General features: G+C 48.7%; 2 protein-coding genes across 2 annotated transcripts; one reads left to right on the top strand and one right to left on the bottom strand.

Moving 5' to 3' along the window:
• Window positions 1–2,058: 2,058 nt before the first annotated feature.
• On the top strand, window positions 2,059–15,735 carry PRDX1 (peroxiredoxin 1). The gene is made up of 6 exons (XM_032160673.2): window positions 2,059–2,173; window positions 5,603–5,719; window positions 8,824–8,977; window positions 9,631–9,753; window positions 9,990–10,120; window positions 15,364–15,735. Exons 2-6 carry the CDS (start codon window positions 5,614–5,616, stop codon window positions 15,447–15,449), a joined length of 600 nt encoding a protein of 199 aa, XP_032016564.1. The 5' UTR covers window positions 2,059–2,173; window positions 5,603–5,613; the 3' UTR covers window positions 15,450–15,735.
• On the bottom strand, window positions 15,732–27,086 carry MMACHC (metabolism of cobalamin associated C). Its single transcript, XM_032160672.2, has 4 exons — window positions 26,923–27,086; window positions 19,514–19,708; window positions 18,397–18,549; window positions 15,732–17,971 (listed from the first exon to the last, which is right to left on the bottom strand). Exons 1-4 carry the CDS (start codon window positions 27,001–27,003, stop codon window positions 17,552–17,554), a joined length of 849 nt encoding a protein of 282 aa, XP_032016563.1. The 5' UTR covers window positions 27,004–27,086; the 3' UTR covers window positions 15,732–17,551.

Below are 27,086 nucleotides of genomic sequence, written 5' to 3'. Positions count from 1 at the left end.
CACCTGCCTCAGCCTCCAGAGTAGCTGGGATTACAGGCAAGCGCCACCACACGTGGCTAATTTTGTATTTTTAGTAGAGATGGGGTTTCTCCACTTTGGTCAGGCTGGTCTCGAACTCCTGACCTCAGGTGATCTGCTGGCCTCAGCCTCCCAAAGTGCTGGGATTACAGGCATGAGCCACCGCGCCCGGCCCTGATAGTGAGGAGTTTTAACTCAGTAAATTGACTACAGAGCCTCAGCTTTTATTTTATTTTTCTTTTCTTTTAAAATTTTACTTTATTTCTTTCTTTAGCCACAGCTTTTAAACCACGAATAAGAGAGCCATGATCAGACTTCAGAAAGATTTCCTTCAGCTGCAGTGGAAGAGATGGATAAGAGATAGTGTTAATTGAAATGAGTGACTAAACTGACTAAACCATGTCACAGACACTTCTGTGGCTGTTTCTTCCAAAGAGGTTCTCAGGAGGTTTTTAGTATTTATACATCTTCCTCGAAAAGTGGGGGTGGGAAAGATTGAGGCAAAGACTTTAGCTAATGCTCAGTAAATCTACATTTTGTTTTCTGAGACGGAGTCTTGCTCTGTTGCCAGGCTGGAGTGCAGCGGTACCCTTGGCTCCCTGCAACCTCTGCCTCCGGCTTCAAGCGATTCTCCTGCCTCAGCCTCCCAAGTAGCTAGGACTACAGGCGTGCCACCACGCTCGGCTAAGTTTTTGTATTTCAGCAGAGACAGGGTTTCACCATGTTGGCCAGGATGGTCTCGATCTCCTGACCTTATGATCCGCCCCCCGCCAGGTGGCCTAAATCTACATTTTTACATAAGATAAGGTGAATGTTTGAGGAAAAAGGGAATAGAGGAAGAAAACAATTATGTGGGGGACTCAGGGTAATCTAGTAGTAAGGTACTACTAGAAAGAAAGTAGTCTAGTAGAAAGGTAATCTAGTAGTCAACATTTATGGAATTTGTGGAATAGAGGCCAGGTGAGGTGTCTCGCGCCTATATTCCTAGCACTTTGGGAGGCCAAGGCAGGCGGATCACCTGAGGTCAGGCGTTGGAGACCAGCCTAGCCAACATGATGAAACCCCGTCTCTACTAAAAATACAAAAAATTGGCTGGGCGTGGTGGTGCGTGCCTGTAGTCCCAGATACTCCGGAGGTGAGGCGGGAGAATCGCTTGAGTCCGGGAGGTGGAGGTTGCAGTAAGCCAACACCGCGCCACTGCACTACACCCTGGGCGACAGGGTGAGTGAGACTGGGTCTCAAAAAACATGTGGAATAGAACAAACTTTAGTTTTAGGAACTAGACTTTATATTGTAGATCTAGTTGCAATTGACACGTCCTTGTTTTATGGGAGGCTACATACTTTAAAGGTTTCCAGGGTAGAAAATAATTAATTATGATTTTGTGTATGTGTGTTTGTTGGGGGTAGTCATCAGGAAATGTCTGAGGCCTTTTGCCTTACCGTGTGGGTCTGGCTAATGTGTAATATTTTGACTCAAGATTGTAAAGTCAAATTATTCATCCAGGGAGAGGATGGTCGTGTAGCTGAGTCAGCCTCCCAAGCTGAACTTTCCCTTTGGCGTAAGTTTAGAAGTCTTGATATTTTATTTTCCTTTACAACAGAAAGCAGCAACCCTGTAATCAAAGAGAACAATGAGGGTTACTGAGGATCTGCGCTGGGGTTAAGGCTGCGAACTTAAGAAATATTTGGATAGACAGTTCTCATGGCTTGGTGTGGTTAGTTAGGCGTGCTTCTCCGTGGGCAGCAGCTAAGACGCTTACTCCGGTTTGGGCATTGAAGGCACAGTGCGTAGCGGTCCTGGAAGTAAAGAGAATCCTGGTTTTCCGCAGAGATCTAGGATTAACCTAAGCGTTTGGTTTCGGGAGCGGCCACAAGGGCGCCTCACTCCAACCTCAGCCATTCGCAACAGGGTGGGGTATTAGCATTTTTCCGCGCCCGCCCCAACGAGAGAAAGCGCCGAGTCATTCCGGAGGGGCGCGCCGGGCGGGGCTCGGGCCACATTCCCCCTCCTCTCTCTCCTCCTCCGGCACCCCCGTCCGTTCCGACTCTCGCGAGAGCCCTACTGGCTATAAAGGCAGCGCCCCGGGGAAATTTTGCGCGTCCTGTTGTTGCCTGGCGTTGGTGGGTTGTTTCTTCGAGTTGTGTCAGGACTGGTGAGTGTGGGCAGTGCGGCCTCTGCAGAGTGAGGCGCGGCGCTCCCTTCTTGCCTGTTGCTTCTTCCTCCTCTTATCCGGGGCCCGCCCGCGCTCGGGTGGGGGTGCTGTGATGCGTGAGACAGCCGGGGGAGGCCCGGAGTCCGAGACTGCTTGAGCGATACGCACACCCCTCTCGTGGGCCCCCCACGTAGGTGCGGGGACCTGGTTGAATCCCAAGGCTAGCGTGGACTCGAGTCGAGTCTTCCCCCGGCAACTCGAGCACGTGGTGCGGCGTCTCGGCGGGCTGGTGGTGGGGTCTTCGAGACTAGCCTCCTGCCGGACGGGGTGGGTTCAGGAAGCTTCTGGAATGGACCTGTATCCACACTTGTGGCTGTAGAAGGCATCCTGTATGTATTTGTATTTGGCTGTTCCGGGTCCTGGGCCTTGACTAGCTGCGGAGTTTCGGGTACACTTTCCCCGTCTTTATTTTCCTGTACGTGGAATGGAGTTAGCGATGAGCCCAAATGTCCCCGCTGAAGCACTCTCTGCTGGTGCTTTCTCCAGTGCTGGGGAGGGACAGGGGGTACCTGAAGTGGGGTTTAGGGATGTGGCCCTCTGCGCTGGGCAGATGCCCTGAAGGGGTCCGGCTCCGGCCTGAATCCCAGCAGCCTTCACCCCGAATTGGTTGGGTTTTGTACTTGGGGGCCACCTGGGAAAGTAGGGTCTTTCCCAGAGAAGGCCATTTGGGGGCACCAAGTTGCAGCATGCCTTAGTTTTTGGTTTTTGTTTTTTGTCTTTAAAGGTGTTAAGGACTTCTTAAAAAACAGTTAAAAGTTTGCTAAGATCCATGCTTACAAAATTTCTTTTGGTTGTGGTATTGTGAACTAAGAACTTTGGGAGTTGGAAAAGCTTTCAGACCGCGGCTTAGTGGGTTAAATCTGTTTTTTGAGTTAGAGTCTCGCCCTGTCGGCCAGGCTGGAGTGCAGTGGCGCGGTCTCGGCTTACTGCAACCTCTGTTTCCCGAACTCAAGCAATTCTCCTGCCTCAGCCTGCTGAGTAGCTGGGATTACAGGCTTGTGCCACCAAGCCCCGGCTAATTTTTTTTTTTTTTTTCTGTTTGAGACGGAGTCTCACTCTGTCGCCCAGGCTGGAGTGCAGTGGCTCGATCTCGGCTCACTGCAAGCTCCACCTCCCGGGTTCACGCCATTCTCCTGCCTCAGCCTCCTGAGTAGCTGGGACTACAGGCGCCCGCCACCACGCCCGGCTAATTTTTTTTTTTTTTTGTATTTTTAGTAGAGGCGGGGTTTCACCATGTTAGGCAAGATGGTCTCGAACTCCTGACCTTGTGATCCGCCCGCCTTGGCCTCCCAAAGTGGTAGGATTACAGGCGTGAGCCACCGCCACTGGCCAATGTTTGTATTTTTAGTAGAGACAGGGTTTCACCATGTTGGCCAGGCCAGTCTCGAAGTCTTGTTTTTTTGTTTTTTGTTTTTTTTTTTGAGACAGAGTCTTGCTCTGTCAGCCAGGCTGGGTACAGTGGCGCCATCTCGGCTCACTGCAGCCTCTGCCTCCCAGTTTCAAGTGATTCTCCTGCCTCAGCCTCCCGAGTAGCTGGAACTACAGGCGCGTGCCACTACGCCCGGCTAATTTTTTGTATTTTTGTTAGAGACGGGGGTTTCACTATGATGGCCAGGCTGGTCTCGAACTCCTGACCTCAGGTGATCTGCCTGCCTCGGCCTCCCAAAGTGCTGGGATTACAGGCTTGAGCCACAGCGCTTGGCCAAGATCTCAATACTAATCTTGGTGTTGATCTGGGTGAATCCAGCACAACCTTCCTTTTCAGCAGTAAATTGATTCTTGTTCTACTTTTCGCCGTGGGATATTAGCCCCAAAGTCAGGAACCCGTTTGTGAAGGGAATTCTAGGGCTTACACAATACCTAAAGATTTGAAATTAAGCAGATGCCAATATCTTGGTCTTGCCTCTTTTTTTTTTTTTTTTTTTTTTTTAAGACAGAGTCTCACTCTGTTGCCCAGGCTGGAGTACAGTGGCGCGATCTCGGCTTACTGCAACCTCTGCCTCCCGGGTTCAAGCGATTCTCCTGCTTCAGCCTCCTGAGTAGTTGCGATTACAGGCATGCACCACCATACCCGACTAATTTTTGTGTTTTTAGTAGAGATGGGGTTTCACCATGTTGGCCAGACTGGTCTCGAACTCCTGACCTTGTGATCCGCCCGCCTGGGCCTCCCAAAGTGCTGGGATTACAGGTTGAGACACTGCGCCCAGTGGTCTTGCCTCTTAAAAGTTGGACTGGAGGCCGGGCGTGGTGGCTCACGCTTGTAATCCCAGCACTTTGGGAGGCCGAGGCGGGTGGATCACGAGGTCAGAAGATCGAGACCACGGTGAAACCCCGTCTCTACTAAAAATACAAAAAATTAGCCGGGCGTGGTGGCGGGCGCCTGTAGTCCCAGCTACTCGGAGAGGCTGAGGCAGGAGAATGGCGTGAACCCGGGAGGCGGAGCTTGCAGTGAGCCGAGATCGCGCCACTGCACTCCAGCCTGGGCGACAGAGCAAGACTCCGTCTCAAAAAAAAAAAAGTTGGACTGGCTGGAAGGGCACGGTGGCTCACGCCTGTAATCCTAGCATTTTGGGAGGCCGAGTTGGGCGATCATCTGAGGTGAGGAGTTTGAGACCAGCCTGACCAACATAGAGAAACCCCGTCTCTAATAGAAATACAAAAAAATTAGCCTGGTGTGGTGACCTGCGCCTGTAATCCTAGCTACTACGGAGGCTGAGGCAGGAGAATCGCTTGAACCCGAGAGGCGGAGGTTGCAGTGAGCCGAGATAACACCATTGCATTCCAGCCTGGGCCCAAAGAGGGAAACTCTGTCTAAAAAAAAAAAAAAAAAAAAAACAAATAAAACAAGTTGGATTAGTTGTAGGTTGTGTGCTGTCTTGGACAAAGCTACCTGGAGAAAAGTCAAACATGCCTCTGATGTTATGAAGGCAGGTGGAGGCACAGTGATGGGAAAGGTCAACATGACTTTTTGGGAGCCAAACAAAAGTGTTTGTAGCATTGTGCATTTGGATTCTGGTTTGAGAGTCTTCACCTGCCTCCCTCTGCTTCTGTATAATGAATAAGATGCCACTGCACTAATTATGGTTCAGAAAGAATGAGAGGTTATCTCAGTATATAAAGAAATTGCCTTGCTGTTTTTAAATGAAAACAAAGGCTGAGATTCAGAGACTTGTTTCGTTCCAAAAGTTGGAAAGCTCAGATTGTGACCCTTGACTGCTGGCCAGAGCTTCTTACTGAAACAACATTTAATGTATTCAGGGACACTGGACAATGCCTTGATTGTTTACAGCTAAGTCTCTTAAGTAGGTGAAGGCTGCTGGTTATGTAGGAAATTAAGGCTTGTTTCTAATTCATTTCTGTTATTTCTAGCTGATAGGAAGATGTCTTCAGGAAATGCTAAAATTGGGCACTCTGCCCCCAACTTCAAAGCCACAGCCGTTATGCCAGATGGTCAGTTTAAAGATATCAGCCTGTCTGACTACAAAGGTGAGAGAATTTACACTGGGCTCATTGAGATGGAGTTATTTTATGTTCTAGGGATGGCTTGTTAGATTTGTGTCAATGTTATGTTTGACTGTAAAATGTTTTGTCTCCTAGGAAGAAGTATTCAGGTTGTTGTTACCTTCATGTTGAAGTGGTGATTATCAAGTGATTACAGGATATATATCCTAGGACCAAACCACTTCTGGAGAAACCACCTGCTTCATTATGTCTGGACATACTAGCTCAATTATCTTTTCAGTATTCCTCCTCTATTTCCTTTCTTTATTTTTATTTTTGAGACAGGGTCTCATTCTGTCACCCAGGCTGGAGTGCAGTGGTGCAGTCATGACTCACTGCAGCCTCTACCTCTCTGGGCTCAGGTGATCCTCCCACCTCAGCCTCCTGAGTAGCTGGGACTGTAGGGGCATGTTACCATGCCCGGCTAATTTTTGTATTTTTTGTAGAGATGGGCACCATGTTGCCCAGACAGATCTCCAACTCCTGGGCTCAAGCCCTCTGCCTGCCCCAGCCTTTCAAAGTGCTGGGATAACAAGTGTGACCTACTGCATCTGGCCCTCCTCTATTTTATTATTGGAGAAATACTCATTATCTCTTGTTATAAGATACATTCTACATTTAAAGTCTCAGAGCTCACTCAAATCTTTGGAGCTGTGACACTGCTCGTTCAGTTTGTTTGGGTCACGTATATATCACAGAAGTTAATATTAGGCTAAGGGCTAGGCACTTTCCCTTGCCTGTTTTGACCTCAGAGAAGAGTTGATATTACAGATGGAACAACTCTCCTTTCTGCTGTCATAGTTTTTTTTTTTTTTTTTGAGACGGAGTCTCGCTCTGTCACCCAGGCTAGAGTGCAGTGGCATGATCTCAGCTCACTGCAAGCTCCGCCTTCCGGGTTCACACCATTCTCGGGCCTCAGCCTCCCGAGTAGCTGGGACTACAGGTGCCCGCCACCACGCCCGGCTAATTTTTGTATTTTTAGTAGAGACGGGGTTTCACCGTGTTTGCCAGGATGGTCTCGATCTCCTGACCTTGTGATCCGCCCGCCTCGGCCTCCCAAAGTTCTGGGATTACAGGCGTGAGCTACCGTGCCCGGCCTCTGTTGTCATAGTTTCATGCAGACACTTGCCAAGTTCTGTTGAGGCTCCTCCTTTCTTTACCTTGTAGTCCCAGAGCAGCTGGATCTCCTGGGACAGCTGAGGATATAGATTCCTTAGAATGCTAACCTGAAACTCAGGTGTCAAGTGTCCTTTTCTCAGTGGTGTAGCATCAGTTCCTGGAGTTAGTTTTTGGTAGAACATTTGACTAGGTTTCCTGACATAATCACACTTTGTTGTTGGGGCTTCTCCTAGCAAACAAGGTAAGTTGCACCACAGGGAGGTGACCTTGGCCCAGGAGTATAAGCAGGAGGTCTAGGAGGAGCTGCTCTCTGCCCTCCTGAGCTTGACCTGTGAGGCCCCAAAGTGCTTGTTAGGCAAAGCCCTGGAGGGGTTGTTTAGATGAGTTAGTTTCCAGTGATACTGCAAAGTGGTAAATGTCAAAAAGGGCTGATTGTTTGGCTCCCCCCCCCCCCCCCCCCGATGGAATTTCGCTCTTGTCTCACAGGCTGCAGTGCAGTGGCATGATCTCATGTCACTGCGACCTCCATCTCCCCGGTTCAAGTGATTTTCTTGGCTCAGCCTCCCGAGTAGCTGGGATTTCAGGCCCCCGCTATCATGCCCAGCTAATTTTTGTATTTTTAGTAGAGACATGTTTCACCATGTTGGTCAGCCTGGTCTTGAACTCCTGACCTCAGGTGATCCACCCGTCTTGGCCTCCCAAACTGCTGGGATTACAGATGTGAGCCACCATGCCAGACTGAGCCACCACACCCAGCCTGTTTGACTTTTCAAACATTGCTGTTACCTGGAAATGAGTGAATATTTGGAATTGTTCTAGTATTTAAGCCTGGTGGGTGTGGCGAGAAGGCTGCCTGGCCAGTTTGAAGATTTGTTTTTTCAGTGGTTAATCCCAGTGACTTCATTAAAATTGCAGCTAGAAGTTCTGTTACTCACTAGTACTTTTGTCTTTTCTGTCTCTCTCTCTCTCTGTGTGTATATGTATATATATATTTTTTTTTTTTTTTTTTTTTGGGACGGAGTCTCACTCTGTCCGCCAGGCTGGAGTGCAATGGTGGGATCTCTGCTCACTGCAAGCTCCACCCCCTGGGTTCACGCCATTCTCCTGCCTCAGCCTCCCAAGTAGCTGGGACTACAGGCACCCACCACAACGCCCGGCTAATTTTTTTGTTTTTGTATATTTAGTAGAGACGAGGTTTCACCGTATCAGCCAGGATGGTCTCGATCTCCTGACCTCGTGATCCGCCCACCTCAGCCTCCCAAAGTGCTAGGATTACAGGCTTGAGCCACCGTGCCCAGCCTGTATATATATTTTTGTTGTTTTGAGACAGTCTTGCTCTGTTGCCCAGGCTGGCCTCAAACTCCTGGAGTCAAGGGATCCTCCCACCTCAGCCTCCCAAGTAGCTGGGACTACAGACATGCACCACTGTGCCTGGCTTAAAATTTTTCCTGTCCTGTCAGGCACGTTAGGAATACATGTGATCACTTAATGCTTGTTCCATTACTATGGTTCATCACGGGAGAGGTGCAAAAGCTCTGACTTCTTATTGGTGTCTTATCTCTACAGCAGAGGAGTAACTGCAATTCAGCTTTCTCTGGGCACTGTTTGTTAAGCATTGGCATTAGGCCATGCTTATAAGTGCATCCTTGCTTTTGTTATCTTTGGAGAACTTGGTGTTTATGCTAATTTTAGCCACTCAGAAAAGATCAAAATTAGACCGAACAGTGTTTATTCTGTAGTTGGCAGCTAAGAACATGGAGGTAGGAGAATAAAGCATGGGATTGGAAGTTTTTTTCTTTCAGGTCTTCCTAATGCACCAGGTTCTAAAAGTAGCTTCTAGGAGACATCCATATTGAGCATCTTGGCAGTGGTTATTGTGTCAGCCATCACCTTGCTTCTTTTTGTATAGGAAAATATAAAGCAAGGAAGTCTGTGTCAAATGCTAACCATGACTCCTATTTTTCCCCCAGGAAAATATGTTGTGTTCTTCTTTTACCCTCTTGACTTCACCTTTGTGTGCCCCACGGAGATCATTGCTTTCAGTGATAGGGCAGAAGAATTTAAGAAACTCAACTGCCAAGTGATTGGTGCTTCTGTGGATTCTCACTTCTGTCATCTAGCATGGTAAATCTCTTGGTCCATTTGGCATGTGAACTTTTTTTTTTTTTTTTTTGAGATGGAGTCTCGCTTTGTCACCCAGGCTGGAGTGCAGTGGTGCGATCTCCGCTCACTGCAAGCTCTGCCTCCCAGGTTGACGCCATTCTCCTGCCTCAGCCTCCCGAGTTAGCTGGGACTACAGGCGCCTGCCACCGTGCCCGGCTAATTTTTTTGTATTTTTAGTAGAGATGGTGTTTCACCGTGTTAGCCAGGATGGTCTTGATCTCCTGACCTCGTGATCTGCCCGCCTCGGCTTCCCACAGTGCTGGGATTACAGGCATGAGCCACTGCACCCGGCTGGCATGTGAACTTTTAAAACAGCAACTGGGAAACTTTGGCAATAGACTTTCAAGTATTGGCTTCTCATGGAAGGGAGTGCAAAGTCTGACTTTCTCTTGTTGCTCTCATGACCTGGCAGCAGAGAAGAAGCAGCTTCAGTTGCAGTTGAGTGTACCCTAGTGACCTACCTTAACTGTTCTCAGCATTCACTTTATTGCTGGAAAAGGAAAAAAAAGTTTTTTTGGAAAGTTAGAGATTAGGAATATGGGAAAGGGGAAAGAGGAATGGGTACAATTAAGTCAAGAGTTTCAGTGTAACTGTATGTTTGCCTTTTGCCATAGGATCAACACACCTAAGAAACAAGGAGGACTGGGACCCATGAACATTCCTTTGGTATCAGACCCGAAGCGCACCATTGCTCAGGATTATGGGGTCTTAAAGGCTGATGAAGGCATCTCGTTCAGGTATATCATCAGGACAAGTATCCAGTTGGCTAAAAGCCTTTTATTTGGAGAGATCTAGAGCCCTGATCTGTAGAGACTCCTTCGTCATTTCATTCCTTTATGCAGGGGCCTCCTCACTAAGGCCAGGCCAGTACGAAGGTGGAGACCAGTCCATTTCTTTAAGACTTCAAGCTTCTATATTCTAACAAAGCACATCTCTAAACCTGTATTGCTTTTCCTTTCATCTCTTTTCCCAGGGGCCTTTTTATCATTGATGATAAGGGTATTCTTCGGCAGATCACTGTAAATGACCTCCCTGTTGGCCGCTCTGTGGATGAGACTTTGAGACTAGTTCAGGCCTTCCAGTTCACTGACAAACATGGGGAAGGTAAGCCATCTGTCTGATAACAGGACAACAGAGTGGTGGTATGAAGGGGTGGGTTGCCCCTCCACACCTGTGGGTGTTTCTCATTAGGTGGAATTAGAGACTTGGAAAAGAAAGAGACACAGAGACAAAGTATAGAGAAAGAAATAAGGGGGCCCAGGGGACCAGCGTTCAGCGTACGGAGGATCCCGCTGGCCTCTGAGTTCCTTAGTATTTATTGATCATTCTTGGGTATTTCGGAGAGGGGAATGTGGCAGGGTCATAGGATAATAGTGGAGAGAAGGTCAGCAGATGTTAAACAGGTGAACAAAGGTCACTGCATCATGAACAAGGTAAAGAATTAAGTGCTGTGCTTTAGGTATGCATACACATAAACATCTCAGTGCCTTAAAGAGCAGTATTGCTGCCCACATGGCCCACCTCCAGCCCTAAGGCGGTTTTCCCCTATCTCAGTAGATGATGCCAGCTTGGTGGCAGTGTGCCCTGACAGTATCTGCTCATGGGGCCACCTGGCCTTCCTCGGAAGCCGTCCTCTTCCTCTTCCCCAGTCCTGCCCTGCGCCCTCACAGCCCTCACTCACTTGCTCCTGGTCCACAGTGGCTGCTGCTCACAGCTGCACGGCTCCCAGCTTGGGGACCAGTGTGGAGTTGCCCTCCCAACCTGCAGCGTCACTCTGCCATCAGGGGACCTGGCCTCCATTACCCCACCTGCCCTGGGTCAGGCCTTGTCCCCTTTTCTAAGCCTCGTCCCCTCTGTGGTTCTGCTCACTCAGCCCTGGGCAGAAGCCAGTGCCGTCTCAGCTCTCCTGATGAGTCAGCAGTGGACCTCCGGCCGTCTCCGCCTTCCTGCGCTGGGTGCTTTGGACAGGGCAGTTTGTAAATTTTTTTTTTTTTTGAGATGGAGTCTCACTCTGTTGCCCAGGCTGGAGTGCAGTGGCGCGATCTCGGCTCACTGCAAGCTCCGCCTCTTGGGTTCACGCCATTCTCTTGCCTAAGCCTCCTGAGCAGCTGGGACTACAGGCGCCCGCCGCCATGCCCAGCTAATTTTTTGTATTTTTAGTAGAGACGGGGTTTCACTGTGCTAGCCAGGATGGTCTCGATCTCCTGACCTTGTGATCCGCCTGCCTCGGCCTCCCAAAGTGCTGGGATTACAGGCATGAGCCACTGTGCCCGGCCTGTAAATTGTTTTTAGAGACGGGGTCTTGCTGAGTTGCTCAGGCTGGTCTTGAACTCCTGGGCTCAAGTGATCCTCCCACCTGGGCCTCCTAACGAGCTGGGATTACGCATTCTATTGCCCAGGGACAGGCAGGAGACAGATGCCTTCCTCTTGTCTCAACTGCAAAGAGGCGTTCCTTCCTCTTACTAATCCTCCTCAGCACAGACCATTTACGGGTGTCCGGCTGGGGGATGGTCAGGTTTTTCCCTTCCCATGAGGCCACATTTCAGACTATCACATGGGGAGAAACCTTGGACAATACCTGGCTCTCCTAGGCAGAGGTCCCTGAGGCCTTCCGCAGTGTTTGTGTTCCTGGGTACTTGAGATTAGGGAGTGGTGATGACTCTTAAGGAGCATGCTGCCTTCAAGCATTTGTTTAACAAAGCACATCTTTATGGGGGTAAGGTTACAGATTAACAGCATCTCAAGGCAGAAGAATTTCTCTTAGTACAGAACAAAATGGAGTCTCCTATGTCTACTTCTTTCTACACAGACACAGTAACAATCTGATCTCTCTTTCTTTTCCCCACAGTGGTAGAATGGGAAAGATAGTAGGAACAGAAGCTACCAAATAAGAAAACGGGTATTTCCCTTCATAAATGGAAGCCCCTGGATTACAGTGTGTTGTGAGGGTGAGGGTAATGGAAAAGCTTGGGAAGGAGAATAGAAAGGCTTTTTATTCAAAGTATACATACTCCTCTCTTCTGTCCTGCTCATTTAGAATGAGTCACTCCTAAAGATCTAACTTACTGAATGTAGGATGATCTCACAGATGTATTAGGGCAAAACAAAATGGTTGGGAATCACATCTAGAGATAAAGCATGCCATTTTTTAAATAACTTTCTTGAGAGAAGAGGTTAATCCATATAGTTCATATTTGTATTTATTTATTTATTTATTTTTGCGAGATGGAGTCTTGCTCTGTTGCCCAGGCTGGAGTGCAGTGGCGCAGTCTTGGCTCACTGCAACCTCCGCCTCCCACGAGCCATTGCGCCCAGCTCAGACTAGCTTTCTAACGCCTATTTCAGCTCTGATCTTGTGATTTAAAGAAAATGAAGTGCCGGGCGCGGTGGCTCACGCCTGTAATCCCAGCACTTCCGGAGGCCGAGGCGGGCGGACCACGAGGTCAGGAGATCGAGACCATCCTGGCTAACACGGTGAAACCCCGTCTCTACTAAAAATACAAAAAAAAATTAGCTGGGCGAGGTGGCGGGCGCCTGTAGTCCCAGCTACGCGGGAGGCTGAGGCAGGAGAATGGCGGAACCCCGGGCGGCGGAGCCTGCAGTGAGCTGAGATCGCGCCACTGCACTCCAGCCTGGGTGAAAGAGCGAGACTCCGTCTCGAAAAAAAAAGAAAATGAAGTTATTAGAGTATGGATTAGGGGTGTATGTTTGGGAAGACCCAAAGGTGCTAGCTTGGCTAGCACCAAGTAATCTTTTTACAGGGATTAGAGTCTGATTATATAGGGATCAGTGAGCACTGATAACCAGGAGGTACCCTTTGCAGAAGGATGTGTGGGCAGTTAGCCTGGACAGATGACACATGGCTCAGCTGACACCTGCTGAGACTGCCCCCTTGTGGGAGATGAGGTTCAGCATTAAGAAGGAAGCGGCAGTGGCAAAGTAGGCCCTTTTGACTTTCCTAGGAACCTACATGTAGGTTAGTCTCCCGAATCCAAGCTTTCATAACTCAGAAGCTTGCTTCTTCAGACTCTGTTGGTCTCTGCTGCTTCCCATCCCACTGGAACATGTACAACCTCTTAAATAGGCACCATTTAAAAGCCAATGAATGCCAAATACTTTTTTTTTTTGATACAGAGTCTTGATTTGTCACCCAGACTGGAGTGCAGTGGTGTGATCTCAGCTCACTGCAGCCTCCACCTCCTAGGTTCAAGCGATTCTCTTGCGTCAGCCCTCCTGAGTAGCTAGGACTACCGGGGTCCACCACCACCACGCCCCACTATTTTTGTATGTTTTGTAGAGACGGTATTTTGCCATGTTGGCCAGGCTGGTATTAAACTCCTGAACTCAAGCAATCCTCCCGCCTTGGCCTCCCAAAGTGCTGGGATTATAGGCATGAACCACTGTGCCCGGCTGCCAAACACTTTTTTTTTTTTTTTGAGATGGAGGCTCGCACTGTCGTCTGGGCTAGAGTGCAGTGGCACGATCTCAGCTCACTGCAACCTCCGCCTCCTGAGTTCAAGCAATTCTGCCTCAGCCTCCCTAGTAGCTGGGATTATAGGCGCCCACCACCATGCCCAGCTAATTTTTTGTATTTTTAGTAGAGATGGGGTTTCATTATGTTGGCCAGGCTGGTCTCGAACTCCTGACCTCAGATGGTCCACCCGCTTCAGCCTCCCATACCCAACAGTGTTGGATATGAGTGAAACATTTAACTGGAGATCACTAATACAAGTATAATTGTAAGAGTCATGAGGCCTTAGTGTCAGGAAACTGAGTTGGCAAGGTCCTTTTGGGTTCATTATTCCTCTTATTTAGCTGTGAGGCCCAGTTCTTTGTTTCATCCTGGACAGAGGAATCTTTTTTGGTCCCCTTGTAGTACCTATTGGCAAACCTCTAGCTGGCTGTGGCCTAGTCTTTGCTTTTATGCTGTTCTTTGCAACTTGTTTATCTTTAGGACCTGTATCGTAACCCTTTGATATCACTAAAGCCAATAACTAACAATCAGATGGAGATTTTAGGAAAATTATGGCAGCTAGTCCTTCTATTTAGCTCTTGTTCCATCTATACCTTGTGCCTAGAGAGTCTTGACATCTGAGGTTATGATATCCTTGGACCAAAGAGGGGCCTCTGTATGTCTCACTCGAGCAGTTGAGACTCTTGTTGCTCCCATTGGACTTTGATGACTACATGTCTCGTAGAATATGACAGCACATGGCAGTGGAAAAATCAGGCCGGGTGCGGTGGCTCATGCCTGTAATCCTAGCACTTTGGGAGGCCGAGGTGGGCAGATCACGAGGTCAGGAGATCGAGACCATCCTGGCTAACACGGTGAAACCCCGTCTCTACTAAAAATACAAAAAATTAGCCGGGCGTGGTGGCAGGCGCCTGTAGTCCCAGCTACTCGGGAGGCTGAGGCAGGAGAATGGCATGAACCGGGAGGCGGAGCTTGCAGTGAGCTTGAGATTGTGCCACTGCACTCCAGCCTGGGTGACAAAGTGAGACTGTCTCAAAAAAAAAAATTAGCCAGGTGTGGTGGCGGGCGCCTGTAATCCTAGCTATTTGGGAGGCTGATGCAGGAGAATCGCTTGAACCCGGGAGATCGAGGTTGCAGTGAGACGGAGGTGGAGATTGCGCCACCGTACTCCAGCCTGGGTGACAGAGCGAGACTCCGTCTCGAAAAAAAAAAGAAAATATAAGAGATTAGTCCCCTTGCCTCATTTTCTTCAGGCTAGCCTGAGGCACATTCTTAGGCATTGTCAGGAAAAGGTTGAAGGCTGTGCTTTCTGTATAAATCTATGAAAAATTTCAAACTCTGCCTTTTGCTTACCGAGGGGTAGATGGCAGTTACTTAATGAAACAAGCAGGGGCTTCCGTGAAGTTCTTGATCTTTTATAAGGTTCAGGCTATCCAGTTTGGTAGAGTTAGAAGAATGCTGAGAAGGCAGACTGAGTTTGCTGTCTTCAGAGCTCTGAAGGGCTGTCAGAGGGAAACAGTTTAGTGTTAAGGGTTTACATAGTCCTATGTGTGTCATTTATTTAGCTTTTTTTTTTCCCTTAAGGATTGGAGAGTGTTGGCAAATCATTTAAACTTTGCCTTTTTTGTGTAAAATTTAAATTTCAAGTGCTACATGAATAAATTAGGCATGATAGTATCTTAAGGCTGTGGTGATGATTATATAATGTTTGTAAAATGGTTAGCTTATACTAAAAGGGTATGATCTTAGACTGATTGCAGGGGTAGGTTTCCTGGTATCTGAGTGTTCAGGTGCAGAACTGGTTTTGTCCATAGGAGAATGGTGGTGCATACCATTGAGAAGGTTATTAATTAGTGGTACCTTTCTCTTGCAGTGTGCCCAGCTGGCTGGAAACCTGGCAGTGATACCATCAAGCCTGATGTCCAAAAGAGCAAAGAATATTTCTCCAAGCAGAAGTGAGCGCTGGGCTGTTTTAGTGCCAGGCTGCGGTGGGCAGCCATGAGAACAAAACCTCTTCTGTATTTTTTTTTTTTTCCATGAGTAAAACACAAGACTTCAGATTCAGCCGAATTGTGGTGTGTTACAAGGCAGGCCTTTCCTATAGGGGGTGGAGAGACCAGCCTTTCTTCCTTTGGTAGGAATGGCCTGAGTTGGCGTTGTGGGCAGGCCACTGGTTTGTATGATGTATCAGTAGAGCAACCCATTAATCTTTTTGTAGTTTGTATTAAACTTCAACTGAGACCTTGATGAGTCTTTATTTTTGGAAGCATATTATTAGCTTTTGATTTTAAGAGGAATTTACTCCTTGCTTTCCCTGTTTAGGGGAAAATGAGGAGAGCTGCCTGCAAATCAGGGAATCGTGTTGACACAGGTAGACACGGAATGGAACTGAATGAACCCAAGGTGTTACATTTTGTTTCACTACACATGAGAAGAATAAGCCCTGCTATAGTGTTGGCCAGAGCACTGCGACTTATGCCACAGGCTGGGTTACCAGTTAAAGTCTCAGTGTGACTACTTGGACACCTGTTTTTGCTTGGACACACTATTCAAAGGGCTGCATGGGAACCAGAAGCTTGGCCTCTTCTGATAAATACCTGGTACCTGCTATGTAAAAGAGTTAGAGGTTTCTGTTCCTTTTGAACTGACAGAGGAAAGAGGAAGACAAGGCTGGTGGCCTTGGGTAGGGCTTTCAGTAGTTGCACTGTACTGGGCAATTCTTAGCCTTCCCTTGGTTCTAGCCTTGATTAGAGATAGTCTTTGTTAGTGTCATTATGTTGCCCAGTGTGGTTCTGAATTCCTCGCCTCAGGCGGTCCTCTGCCTCAGCCTGCCAAAATGGTGGGATTACAGGTGAGGGCCACAGTGCCTGGCCAAAGCCCATTTTGATCTTCATTCATATGTCATTGTCCTCAGAGAGGCTGTCAGCTGGGAAAAGTTATTCTCCTGGGCCCTTGAGGCCAAGGTAGATTAAGAACTGAGGATACTACCGTGTATCATGTGATGCCATTCTAGCCACTTGTCTTCCTCAGCTACTCCAACCTGCCCACCCCTCTAGAACCCAGACTACACCCATGAGCAGCAGTACAGAATTCCCAGGGCCTTTGGTAATGGCCAACATACTGCTTACTGTATGCTAGGTACTTTTCCAAAGTGCCTCACACGTGTTTATTCAGTCCCTACCTGAGGTAGGTACTTTTTTTTTTTGAGACAGAGTCTCACAGTGTCGCCCAGGCTAGAGTGCATAGAGTGTAGCTGCGCAATCTTGGCTCACTGCAACCTCCGCCTCCCTGGTTCAAATGATTGTATTGCCTCAGCCTCCTGAGTAGCTGGGACTACAGGCCTGCGCTACCATGCCTGGCTAACTTTGTATTTTTAGTAGAGATGGGGTTTCACCGTATTGGCCAGGCTGCTCTCAAACTCGACCTCATGATCCACCTGCCTCAGCCTCCCAGAGTGCTGGGATTACAGGCGGGAACCACCATGCCCTGCTGGTAGGTACTCTTTAGAGGATATTTGCCCCTTAGGCCCTGTAACAACATCTTGGGGCATTGCTTAGAAATGGGAACAGATAAAAGAGTCTTGGCTGGACGCGGTGGCTCACGCCTGTAATCCCAGGACTTTGGGAGACCAAGATGGGTGGATCACGAGGTCAGGAGTTCAAGACCAGCCTGGTCAAGAGGATGAAACCCCATCTCTACTAAAAATACAAAAAATTAGCCAGGTGTGGTGGCAGACACCTGTCATCCCAGCTACTCAGGAGGCTGGGGCAGATAACTGCTTGAACCCAGGAGGCAGAGGTTGCAGTGAGTGGAGATTGTGCCACTGCACTCCAGCCTAGGTGACAGAGTGAGACTGTCTCATGTGAAGGCAGATGGGAATTCTAGTTCCCTGGCCTTTATCTTGGCCAAACCTAACTTCCTTGAGCCTTGTTATCTTCATGGAAGATCTCTAGTATATTATCAAAAATAGTAATCTTGTACTCAAAACCTTTTGCTTTGCCAAAGCCAATTAAGTCCTAGCAAGTACCACCATAAATGAGGGTCTACATGGGAGAAAGGTATCAAGGGCCAGGGGATGCAGGTGGTGAGACCCTGGGGCTGAGCCAGCTCCGGGCTCTGCTGGGATTCCCAGGCTTCTTGGGGGGGTGTGTGGTAAAGGGAAGATCCGGGGAGGGAGAACTAGGCTCCTCTGAGGGCTGAGCCAAGCCCAATAGGGCCAGTCGTTGGGCAGGCGGAGTGGAGAAGTAGGCCTTCTGCTCTTCTGAGTAGCGCTCCTGGGGTGTCACAGCATCCCGGTAAGTCCAGTCACGCCAGTGGAAATTGAAGCCTTCAAGTAGGGCAATACGGTCAGCTCTTGCAGGTACACAGTCATGAGGTTTTCTGGGTGGCAGATCTGGCACCTCTATCCCTGGCAGCAGCACTACCCCTCGGATGGCAAACCAGCCCCCAAATCGGGGGTGTATGCACACACCTGATATGCGCTGGGGAGAGGGTGAAGAAAAGGTCACGGAGGTCCCCTTGGCACCAAGTCCAACTGCCATTGCAAGCTAGGCCTGTTCACTTATTTCCCACCCAGTGTACACTGACTCTATGTAAACCTCTGTCCTTTTCTTGGCAAACCCTTTCATAAACTATTCTGAGCACAAGGAAGGGCTGGGCTTCCTAGTCTCACCACTAGTCTTAACATTGCTGTGCCCCCTGTATCCTAAGACAGTTCTGCAGGCTGTTTTCTGATCTCACGAGTCCCCAGTTAGACAACCGCATGTGACAGGACTGCCACCCATCCAGAACAAAGCTAATTTGTTCTGGGTTGTGTCACATCCATCCAGGGAAGGCTGAGGAATGTGGGACCTGGTAAGGAGAGGCCTTTACCAGTCTCTCAGCCTCTATTTACATTTTCTCTCACCTGGTTCCCCCATGGGTCAGCCTCCACATCTTGTCTTTGGTAGTAGTAAGCAGCCCCTGCTACATGGGCTGCTGTCTGGGCCAGGATCTTGGGGCGTCGGTTAGGGTGCACCTCATAGTCAGCAATGATTTCTATCTGCTGCTCTGGGAGGCTCTGGAACAGTGGACAAAATAGAGGGTACTGTCAGCATGAGGGGAGTTATGACCTTGTCCTAGGGAGCCTTAGTTTGTTGTGTGTATGTGAACATGGTCCTGTCCTCAGAAGGGAAAACATGACCTTAACTTGGGAGGCTCCAGTGTGGACATAGTTATAGTTATTTCCAGAAGGGCCCATGTTTGAAGGGAAATACACAAGTCCTGGTGTGAAGGAAGGCATGGTCAGCTTTGGGGAGATCCAGTGGGTATGTACATAGTTAAGTGTATATGGGCCGGGCGCGGTGGCTCACGCCTGTAATCCCAGCACTTTGGGAGGCCGAGGCGGGCGGATCACGAGGTCAGGAGATCGAGACCATCCTGGCTAACACGGTGAAACCCCGTCTCTACTAAAAGTACAAAAAATTAGCTGGGCGAGGTGGCGGGCGTAGTCCCAGCTACTGTGGAGGCTGAGGCAGAATGGCGTGAACCCCAGGGGATGGAGCTTGCGGTGAGCTGAGATCGCGCCACTGTACTCCAGCCTGTGCGACAGCGAGACTCCGTCTCAAAAAAAAAAAAAAAAAAAAAGTGTATATGTGAGTGTGTGTTGGGAGAATATTGTTCTGTCCTCAAAAGGAGAGCGTAAACCTTGCAGGTCTAGGACAAAGCAATGTCTGGGGAATGTTGAACTCATTCCTATTCCACTTGGAGGCCAAGGAAAACCTGATCTGAGGTTCATATAGTTGCCCATCAGTGTAGGGTGAGTGAGACTGATTTCACACTGGGGGACTGCTAGAGGAGGGTGGTGGAACCTGGGTGTGTGAGAAGGCAGAATGAGGAAAGATCACAGAATGTCAAGCCTGGCTTTAGGGTATCATTTCACCTTTGAAGTGGCTCCTAGCCCTAGGTCTAGATCTGCATTGAGCGTGGAGGAGCTGGAGGCAGCTGTAGGTTTGGGAGCTGGGGGAAAACTGAGCCTTCCTTACCTCTCTAACACGGCCCAGATGGTAGGCCACACACTGGTCCACTGGGTCAGTCAGCATTCGGAGGTGGCAGCTCTGCAAGAAGGGCTTGAGGGCCTGGTCAAACATGGCAGGCGTGCTGAGTACCAGGAAGGCCAGGGTAGGTCCTGGCAGCAGTAGGTGGAAGGCTGGAGGCAAGAGTTCATTGTACCATGCCACCTAAAACAGAAAGTTCAGGCCAGGCTGGAGAAGGCCAGTCTAGGCCTGAGCCTGGCCCACACCTTAACCTTCAGGCCTCACACTTTTGCCCCAGCCTCCATCACACTCATTCAGTGAATTTTCACTGATGCTATGTGATATATTTTTATGAGCAACTCAACTGAATTTGACAGGGAATTAATTATTTTTTGAGACAGAGTCTTGCTCTGTCACCCAGGCTGGAGTGCAGTGGCATGATTTTGGCCCACTGCAACTTTGGCCTCCCAGATTCAAGTGATTCTCGTGCCTCAGCCTCCCGAGCAGCTGGGATTACGATGTGCACCACCACGCCTGGCTAGTTTGTATTTTTAGTAGAGACAGGGTTTCGCCATGTTGGCCAGACTGGTCTCCGAACTCCTGGCCTCAGCTAGGACCCACCTGCCTCGGCCTTCCAAAGTGCTGGGATTATATAGGCGTGAGCCACCGAGCCTGGCCCAGGGAATTATTTTATTTATTGAAGGACTGACTGACAACAAATAATTTCAGCCCTCATCCAACTACAAATGAACCAATGAAGATGAAAAACCCCGCTGGGCGTGGTGGCTCACAGCTATAATCCCAGCACTTTCGGAGGTGGAGGCAGGTGGATCACCTAAGATCTGGAGTTTGAGACCAGCCTGGCCAACATGGTGAAACGCTGCCTGTACTAGAAATACAAAAATTAGACAAGCATGGTGGCACTTGCCTGTATTCGCAGCTACTCAGGAGGCTGAGGCAGGAGAATCGGTAGGCAGAGGTTGCAGTGAGACAAGATCGTGCCACTGCACTCCAGCCTGGGCGACAAAGTGAGACCCCTGCCTCAAAAAATAATAATAATAAAATGAAAAACCCGCCGGGCGCGGTGGCTCACGCCTGTAATCCCAGCACTTTGGGAGGCCGAGGCGGGTGGATCACGAGGTCACGAGATCGAGACCAGCCTGACCAACATGGTGAAACCCCGTCTCTGCTAAAAATAGAAAAATTAGCTGGGCGTGGTGGCACGCGCCTGTAATCCCAGCTACTCAGAGAGGCTGAGGCAGGAGAATTGCTTGAACCTGGGAAGCGGAGGTTGCAGTGAGCCGAGATCGTGCCACTGCACTCCAGCCTGGTGACGGAGCGAGACTCCATCTCAAAAAAAAAAAAAAAAAAAAAGAAAAACCCAGGAACGAGGATCCACAGAGCAGAGTTCCTAAATCCACAACTGACTGAGGTGCATGAGGGCATAGGAACAGTCAAAGTGGCTGTCAACGCACTTGCCCTCCAAGTCCAACACCTTGAAGGCATTCTAAGACAAAAGCAAGATCGGAGATTTCTCAAAGCAGAATCAACATATGATGCCATGACAGTTGTTCAGAAAAATATTGTTAATCTGGAGAAGCATGTTGCTGCAGCCAAGCCTGAGAGGGAGAAAGCCACCTGAACCCTTAATGCCATTCATGCCACAGTCCAACTCATCCTCAAATGACACAAAACGATGTGGTTCCACCAGTCTCTTCCCAACCAGCACTTCTTTACCCTTTTGATATGTCACCAGGGGAAACTATCAGCGGCAGCAAGCTATGTCTTCATTGAAGATCAAGGGGTTATAATAGATTAAAAGTTTATTATATCCAGAGCATCTCCATACAGACAGATCAAAAGACGAGATCATACTTCCAGGCTATATGACCCTAACTCTAGAGATGAATTTGGAGAGAACAGGCAGTTGTTTTTTTTTTTTTTTTGAGACAGAGTCTCACTCTGTTGCCCAGGCTGGAGTACAGCGGCATGATCTCGGCTCACTGCAACCTCCACCTCCTGGGTTCAAGTGATTCCCCTGCCTCAGCCTCCTGAGTAGCTGGGACTACAAGCACGTGCCACCACGCCCGGCTAATTTTTGTATTTTTAGTAGAGACGAGGTTTCACCATGTTGGCCAGGGTGGTCTCGATCCTCCTGACCTCGTGATCCACCTGCCTTGGCCTCCCAAAGTGCTGGGATTACAGGCGTGAGCCACCGCACCCAGCCCAGGCAGTTTCTTAAAATACTGTTTTTAGGCTGGGCATGATGGCTCATGCCTGCAATCCCAGCACTTTGGGAGGCTGAGGTAGGAGGACTGCTTAGGGCCAAGAGTTTGAGACCAGCCTGGGTAACAGAGTGAAAACCTGTATTTATTTTTTTATTTTATTTTATTTTTTGAGACAGAGTCTCACTCTGTCGCCAGGCTGGAGTGCAATGGTGCAGCCTCGGCTCATTGCAACCTCCACCTCCCGGGTTCAAGTGATTTTCCTGTCTCAGCCTCCCAAGTTGCTGGGACTACAAGCATGCGTCACTACGCCCAGCTAATTTTTGTATTTTTTAGTAGAGACGGAGTTTCACCATTTTGGCCAGGATGGTCTCGATCTCTTGACCTCATGATCCACCTGCATTGGCCTCCCAAAGTGCTGGGATTATAGGCGTGAGTCACCGCGCCCAGCGAGAACCTGTCTTTAAAAACAAAATGCCCCCCCCCCCCCTTTTTTTTTTAATGTATACAATCTCACTGTTGCCCATGGGCTAGGGTGCAGTGGCATGATGTTAGCTCACTGCAACCTCTGCCTGCTGGGTTCAAGCAATTCCTGTGCCTCAGCCTCCCAAGTAGCAGGGATTACAGGCGTGTACTACCAGGCCTAGCTAATTTTTTGTGTTTTTAGTAGAGATGGGGTTTTGCCATGTTGGCCAGGCTAGTCTCGAACTCCTGGCCTCAACTGATCTGCCCACCTTGGCCTCCCGAAGTGCTAGGATTATAGGCGTGAGCTTCTGTGCCAGGCCAAAAAAACCATTTTTATCAGTTAATGATGAACTGATGCTACCAAAGAGGCTAGAAAAGTACTTAAACTCTGACTTGAGCCCATCAGGGATTTTCCTGCTTTTTTTTTTGAGACAGTCTTGCTTTGTCACCTAGGCTAGAGTGCAGTGAGGTGATCACAGCTCACTGCAGCCTCAACCTCCCTCCCTCAAGCAATCATCCCTCCTCAGCTTCCCAAGTGGCTGGGACCACAGGTGTGAGCCACCACACCTGGCTGGCTAATTAAAACAAAAAAAAATTTGTTGTAGAGACAGGGTCTCCCTATGTTGCCCAGGATGGGATTTTCCTGCCTTTGACAGACTTTCTTGTTACCACGGTCAACACCATATTAGTCTACAAAACCCCTAACAGGAATCTTGTGTTTGGTTTCTTTTTTTTGAGATGGAATTTTGCTCTTGTTCCCCAGGCTGGAGTTGGTGGCGCGATCTTGGCTCACTGCAACCTCTGCCTCCTGGGTTCAAGCGATTCTCCTGCCTCAGCCTCCCGAGGGGAGCTGGGATTACAGGTGCCTGCCAGCACACCTGGCTCATTTTCTGTATTTTTAGTTGAGATGGGGTTTCATCATGTTGGCGAGGCTGGTCTTGAACTCCTGACCTCAGATGATCCACCTGCCTCCGCCTCCCTAAAGTGCTGGGATTACCGGCATGAGCCTCCGCACCTGGCCAGCAAGCTTATGTTTTTGAGGTTGACCAATCAGCAAAGCAAATATGTGATTAATGCAAACTTTATTTTCAGTTTTAGGACACACAATATTTGCTTTTGTCCACTTGGCCTGGACATCCAAGAAATTGGATTCACCTGTAACACTGTCTACACCCACATTCACGCACTGAACATGGAGAAGAGATGTCACAAGAAGCCTGAACCAAAGACCCATAACATAACCTTCAATGAACTTGCTAAATCACATAGTTGTGGAGGTTGCCGCTGTTCACACAAAGTGCTATGAATATCCCTGCATCACTTACTGGGGATTTCTGACTCATAGTGCAGAACACTTGACACAGGTCTACACAGGCTACCTGGGGTTGTGCATTAATGGGACAGAATGGGATGACCATTACTCGTTTGATTGTAGCTGGTTTTACTGCTGTAACAGATAAGTGAAGTCTGTCTCGGTGCTCAACTAATAATGTGACTGTTGTGGTTAGGTCTGTTCCCCCTCATGTCTACTATACGTTCATGTATTATATGGCAGGGAACTTAGAATAGACAGGCAGAAATCTCAGCTACTCAGGAGGCTGAGGCAGGAGAATCACTTGAACCTGGGAGGCAGAGGTTGCAGTGAGCCAAGATGGCGCCATTGCACTCCAGCCAGGGCAACAGAGTGAGACTGCATCTCAAAAAAAAAAAAAAAAAAGGCAGAGAGTTATTATTACTATTATTATTTTTGAGATGGAGTTTTGCTCTTCTTGCCCAGGCTAGAGTGCAATGGTGCGATCTTGACTCATCACAACCTCCACCTCCTGGGCTCAAGCGATTCTCCTGCTTCAGCCTCCCGAGTAGCCAGGATTACAGGTGCACACCACCACGCCCAGCTAATTTTGTATTTTTAGTAGAGACGGGATTTCACCATGTTGGCCAGGCTGGTCTTGAACTCCTGACCTCCAGTAATTTACCCACCTTGGCCTCCCAAAGTGCTGGGATTATAGGTGAGAGCCACCACGCCCGGGTGCGGAAAGTTCTAATAGGCAGAACCACTAAGAACAATAGAAATGACTGTACTATAGCTAGTGCAATGACAGGGTCAGATGAGGGTCCTCTGAAATTAGAAAAGGCTTCCTTGTGGCTGGGCATGGTGGCTCATGCCTGTAATTCCAGCACTTTGGGAAGCCAACGCGGGCAGATCACCTGAGGTTGGGAGTTCAAGACCAGCCTGACCAACATGGAGAAACTCTGTCTCTACTAAAAAAAAATACAAAATTAGCCGGGTATGTTGGCATATGCCTGTAATCCCAGCTACTCTGGAGGCTGAGGCAGGAGAATCACTTGAACCTGGGAGGCAGAGGTTGTGGTGAGCTGAGATCGCACCATTGCACTCCAGCCTGGGCAACAAGAGTTAAACTCCGTCTCAAAAAAAAAAAAAAAAGAAAAAAGAAAAGGCTTTCTTGAAGGCTACAAAGTCAACTGGTCAACTGTCAGGTTGATGTAGCGAGGAGAATCTGGTGTGCATTTATTTATTATTTATATTTCACCAAAAAAGACAAACTCACTGGTGTGTATTTTAAAAAGAGGTCACAGACTGAGTGCAGTGACTCATGCCTGTAATCCCAGTGCTTTGGGTGGCTGGCGGAAGCAGAAGGATCACTTGAGGCCAGGAGTTCAAGACCAGCCAGGGCAACAAAGTGAGACCCTGAGTATTGGTGCATGCCTGGAGTCAGCTACTTGGGAGACTAAAGTGGGAGGATCACTTGAGCCCAGGAGTTTGAGGCTGCAGTGAGCTATGATTGCACCACTACACTCCAGCCAGGAGGACAGAGTGAGACTTTGTCTCTAAATAAATAAAGAATAAAATAAACAAGTCACAGCATAAGCAAACACACTGGCAGAAAATTCCTGGGTATATTTGAGAATTGTCTAGTTTGGTGGAAGTGAAGGGTCTGTAGAGGGAATCAGAGGGAAAGAAGGCTGGAGAGATCAATAGGAGTGAGATTTTGATTGGCTTTGAATACCAATTTAAGGAATACGGATTTAATTTGGTGACAGTGAAGAGCCACTGAAGATTTAAGGAGTAAACTAGCATGATCATTTTTAGATCAAACTGGCTGCAGTGTGGAGGATGGACTGGAGGCAAAATGACAACAAGGAGGTTATTACAGTAATCCAAGTGAGAAATGGTGGCCTGGGCCACAGCATAGATGGGTGGAATACAAGGGAATGGATTTGGGAGATTCAGTAGACAGTCTTATAGGTCTTGGTGGCTGACTGGATGTGGGGGTAGGGACGTGAGAGGTAGGTGCCTAGGGTGACTGGCAGGGCTGCAGTTGGCTTTGTTCAGCACAAAAGCCCCTCCTAATACCCAGGTCTACTCAACTTGCCAGATAGGCATTCTCACTCTCCCACACACCTGCCATCCACTGAAACGGTGTCTCAAAGAGTTAAAGGTTGATCTGCAACAATAGCTTTTGTTTTCTCAAAAACCCAGTGTCATAATATTAGCTTCTAGCACATCAGGCATCAAGCCCTTTTACTTGGTAACACCACACCACTATCTCCACATCTTTACGCAAGCTTTTTCTGATATTTGGGATGTACATAACCCTCTTTCCTTCCAGTCTATCTTTTCATATATAGCTCAATTCCATTTTTTCTGGCAAGACCAGTCTCAAGCTAGACCCAACCTACTTCTCCCTCTATATCCTCACCCAGGACTGCTGTGAGCCACTCAGCAGAAGGAATGGGAAGTGGGTAGTCTCTTAAGCATCAGGCAGACGGCTCAAGCTGAGTTGATTTAGCTTTGTAACTTAACTGCTTAGTGCACAGGGCACTGATGTGGGGAAATGTAACTGTGTAAATGGGGGTCGGGGTGCGGTGCTGAGACTGCTGTGCCAGGCGAGTGTACAAAGTTTCATTACCCAGCCCAGCACTGATGACTGGAAATATCATGAATTATCCTTCTGTTGGTAGAGGGAACAAACTAGCCAATTGTTTGCCTGTTCATCACCAGGAATGCCCTTCCCTCCTCAGCTGACCTAAACGATAGCTATGCAAACCTCCTAGGCTTTGCCCTCTCCTAAATCCTTTAGGAAGTTCCAAGGTGACTCTGCCTCACAGGTCCCTTTCTTCTTGTAAATTATATAGGTGACAATCTGAGCCACCCACGTTACAGGTCATATGGTGTCTCCCGTTAACAAATCCGGCATTATATGGGGGTAAAGGACAAACATGCGACAACTGTTTGTTTTTTTTTTTTTTTTTTGACAAGGAGTTTTGCTCTTGTTGTTCAGGCTGGAGTGCAATGGCGCGATCTCGGCTTACTGCAACCTCCATCTCATGGGTTTAAGCGATTCTCCTGCCTCAGCCTCCAGAGTAGCTGGGATTACAGGCATGCACCACCACGCCCGGCTAATTTTGTATTTTTAGTAGAGATGGGGTTTCACCATGTTGGCCAGGCTGGTCTCGAACTCCTCACCTCAGGGGATCCGCCCACCTCGGCCTACCCAAAGTGCTGGGATTACAGGCGTGAGCCACCACGCCCGGCCTCGACCACTACCTTTTTAACCCAAGCCCCCACTGAAACCCTGTCCCTGTTGTTACATGGACACTGGGCTGCAGGAACTCAGGAGGATCAGGGGCTCCCGAGGCCTCACGCCAGTTGCAACGAAGCCAATCATATATTTCGCCCTAGAACAGCAGGAGGGATAAACTAACCTGGAAGGGGTAAACCTCGAAGCCAAAAGGACATAGCGTGTCCTCGATCTTCTGCTTCAGCTCTGCGACTTTCGGCTCCATAGCGCACGTTACACGCTGAGCTTGCTGGGGAATGAAGTCTCAAGGACAACTGGGCCGTTACGTTCTGAGTCAGCTTCGACTCC

Source organism: Hylobates moloch, unplaced genomic scaffold (assembly GCF_009828535.3).
Source record: "Hylobates moloch isolate HMO894 unplaced genomic scaffold, HMol_V3 SCAFFOLD_8, whole genome shotgun sequence".
Lineage (NCBI taxonomy): Eukaryota > Metazoa > Chordata > Mammalia > Primates > Hylobatidae > Hylobates > Hylobates moloch.
The sequence above is the reverse complement of the archived record's forward strand: the minus strand, read 5'-3'. Positions and strand labels throughout refer to the sequence as shown.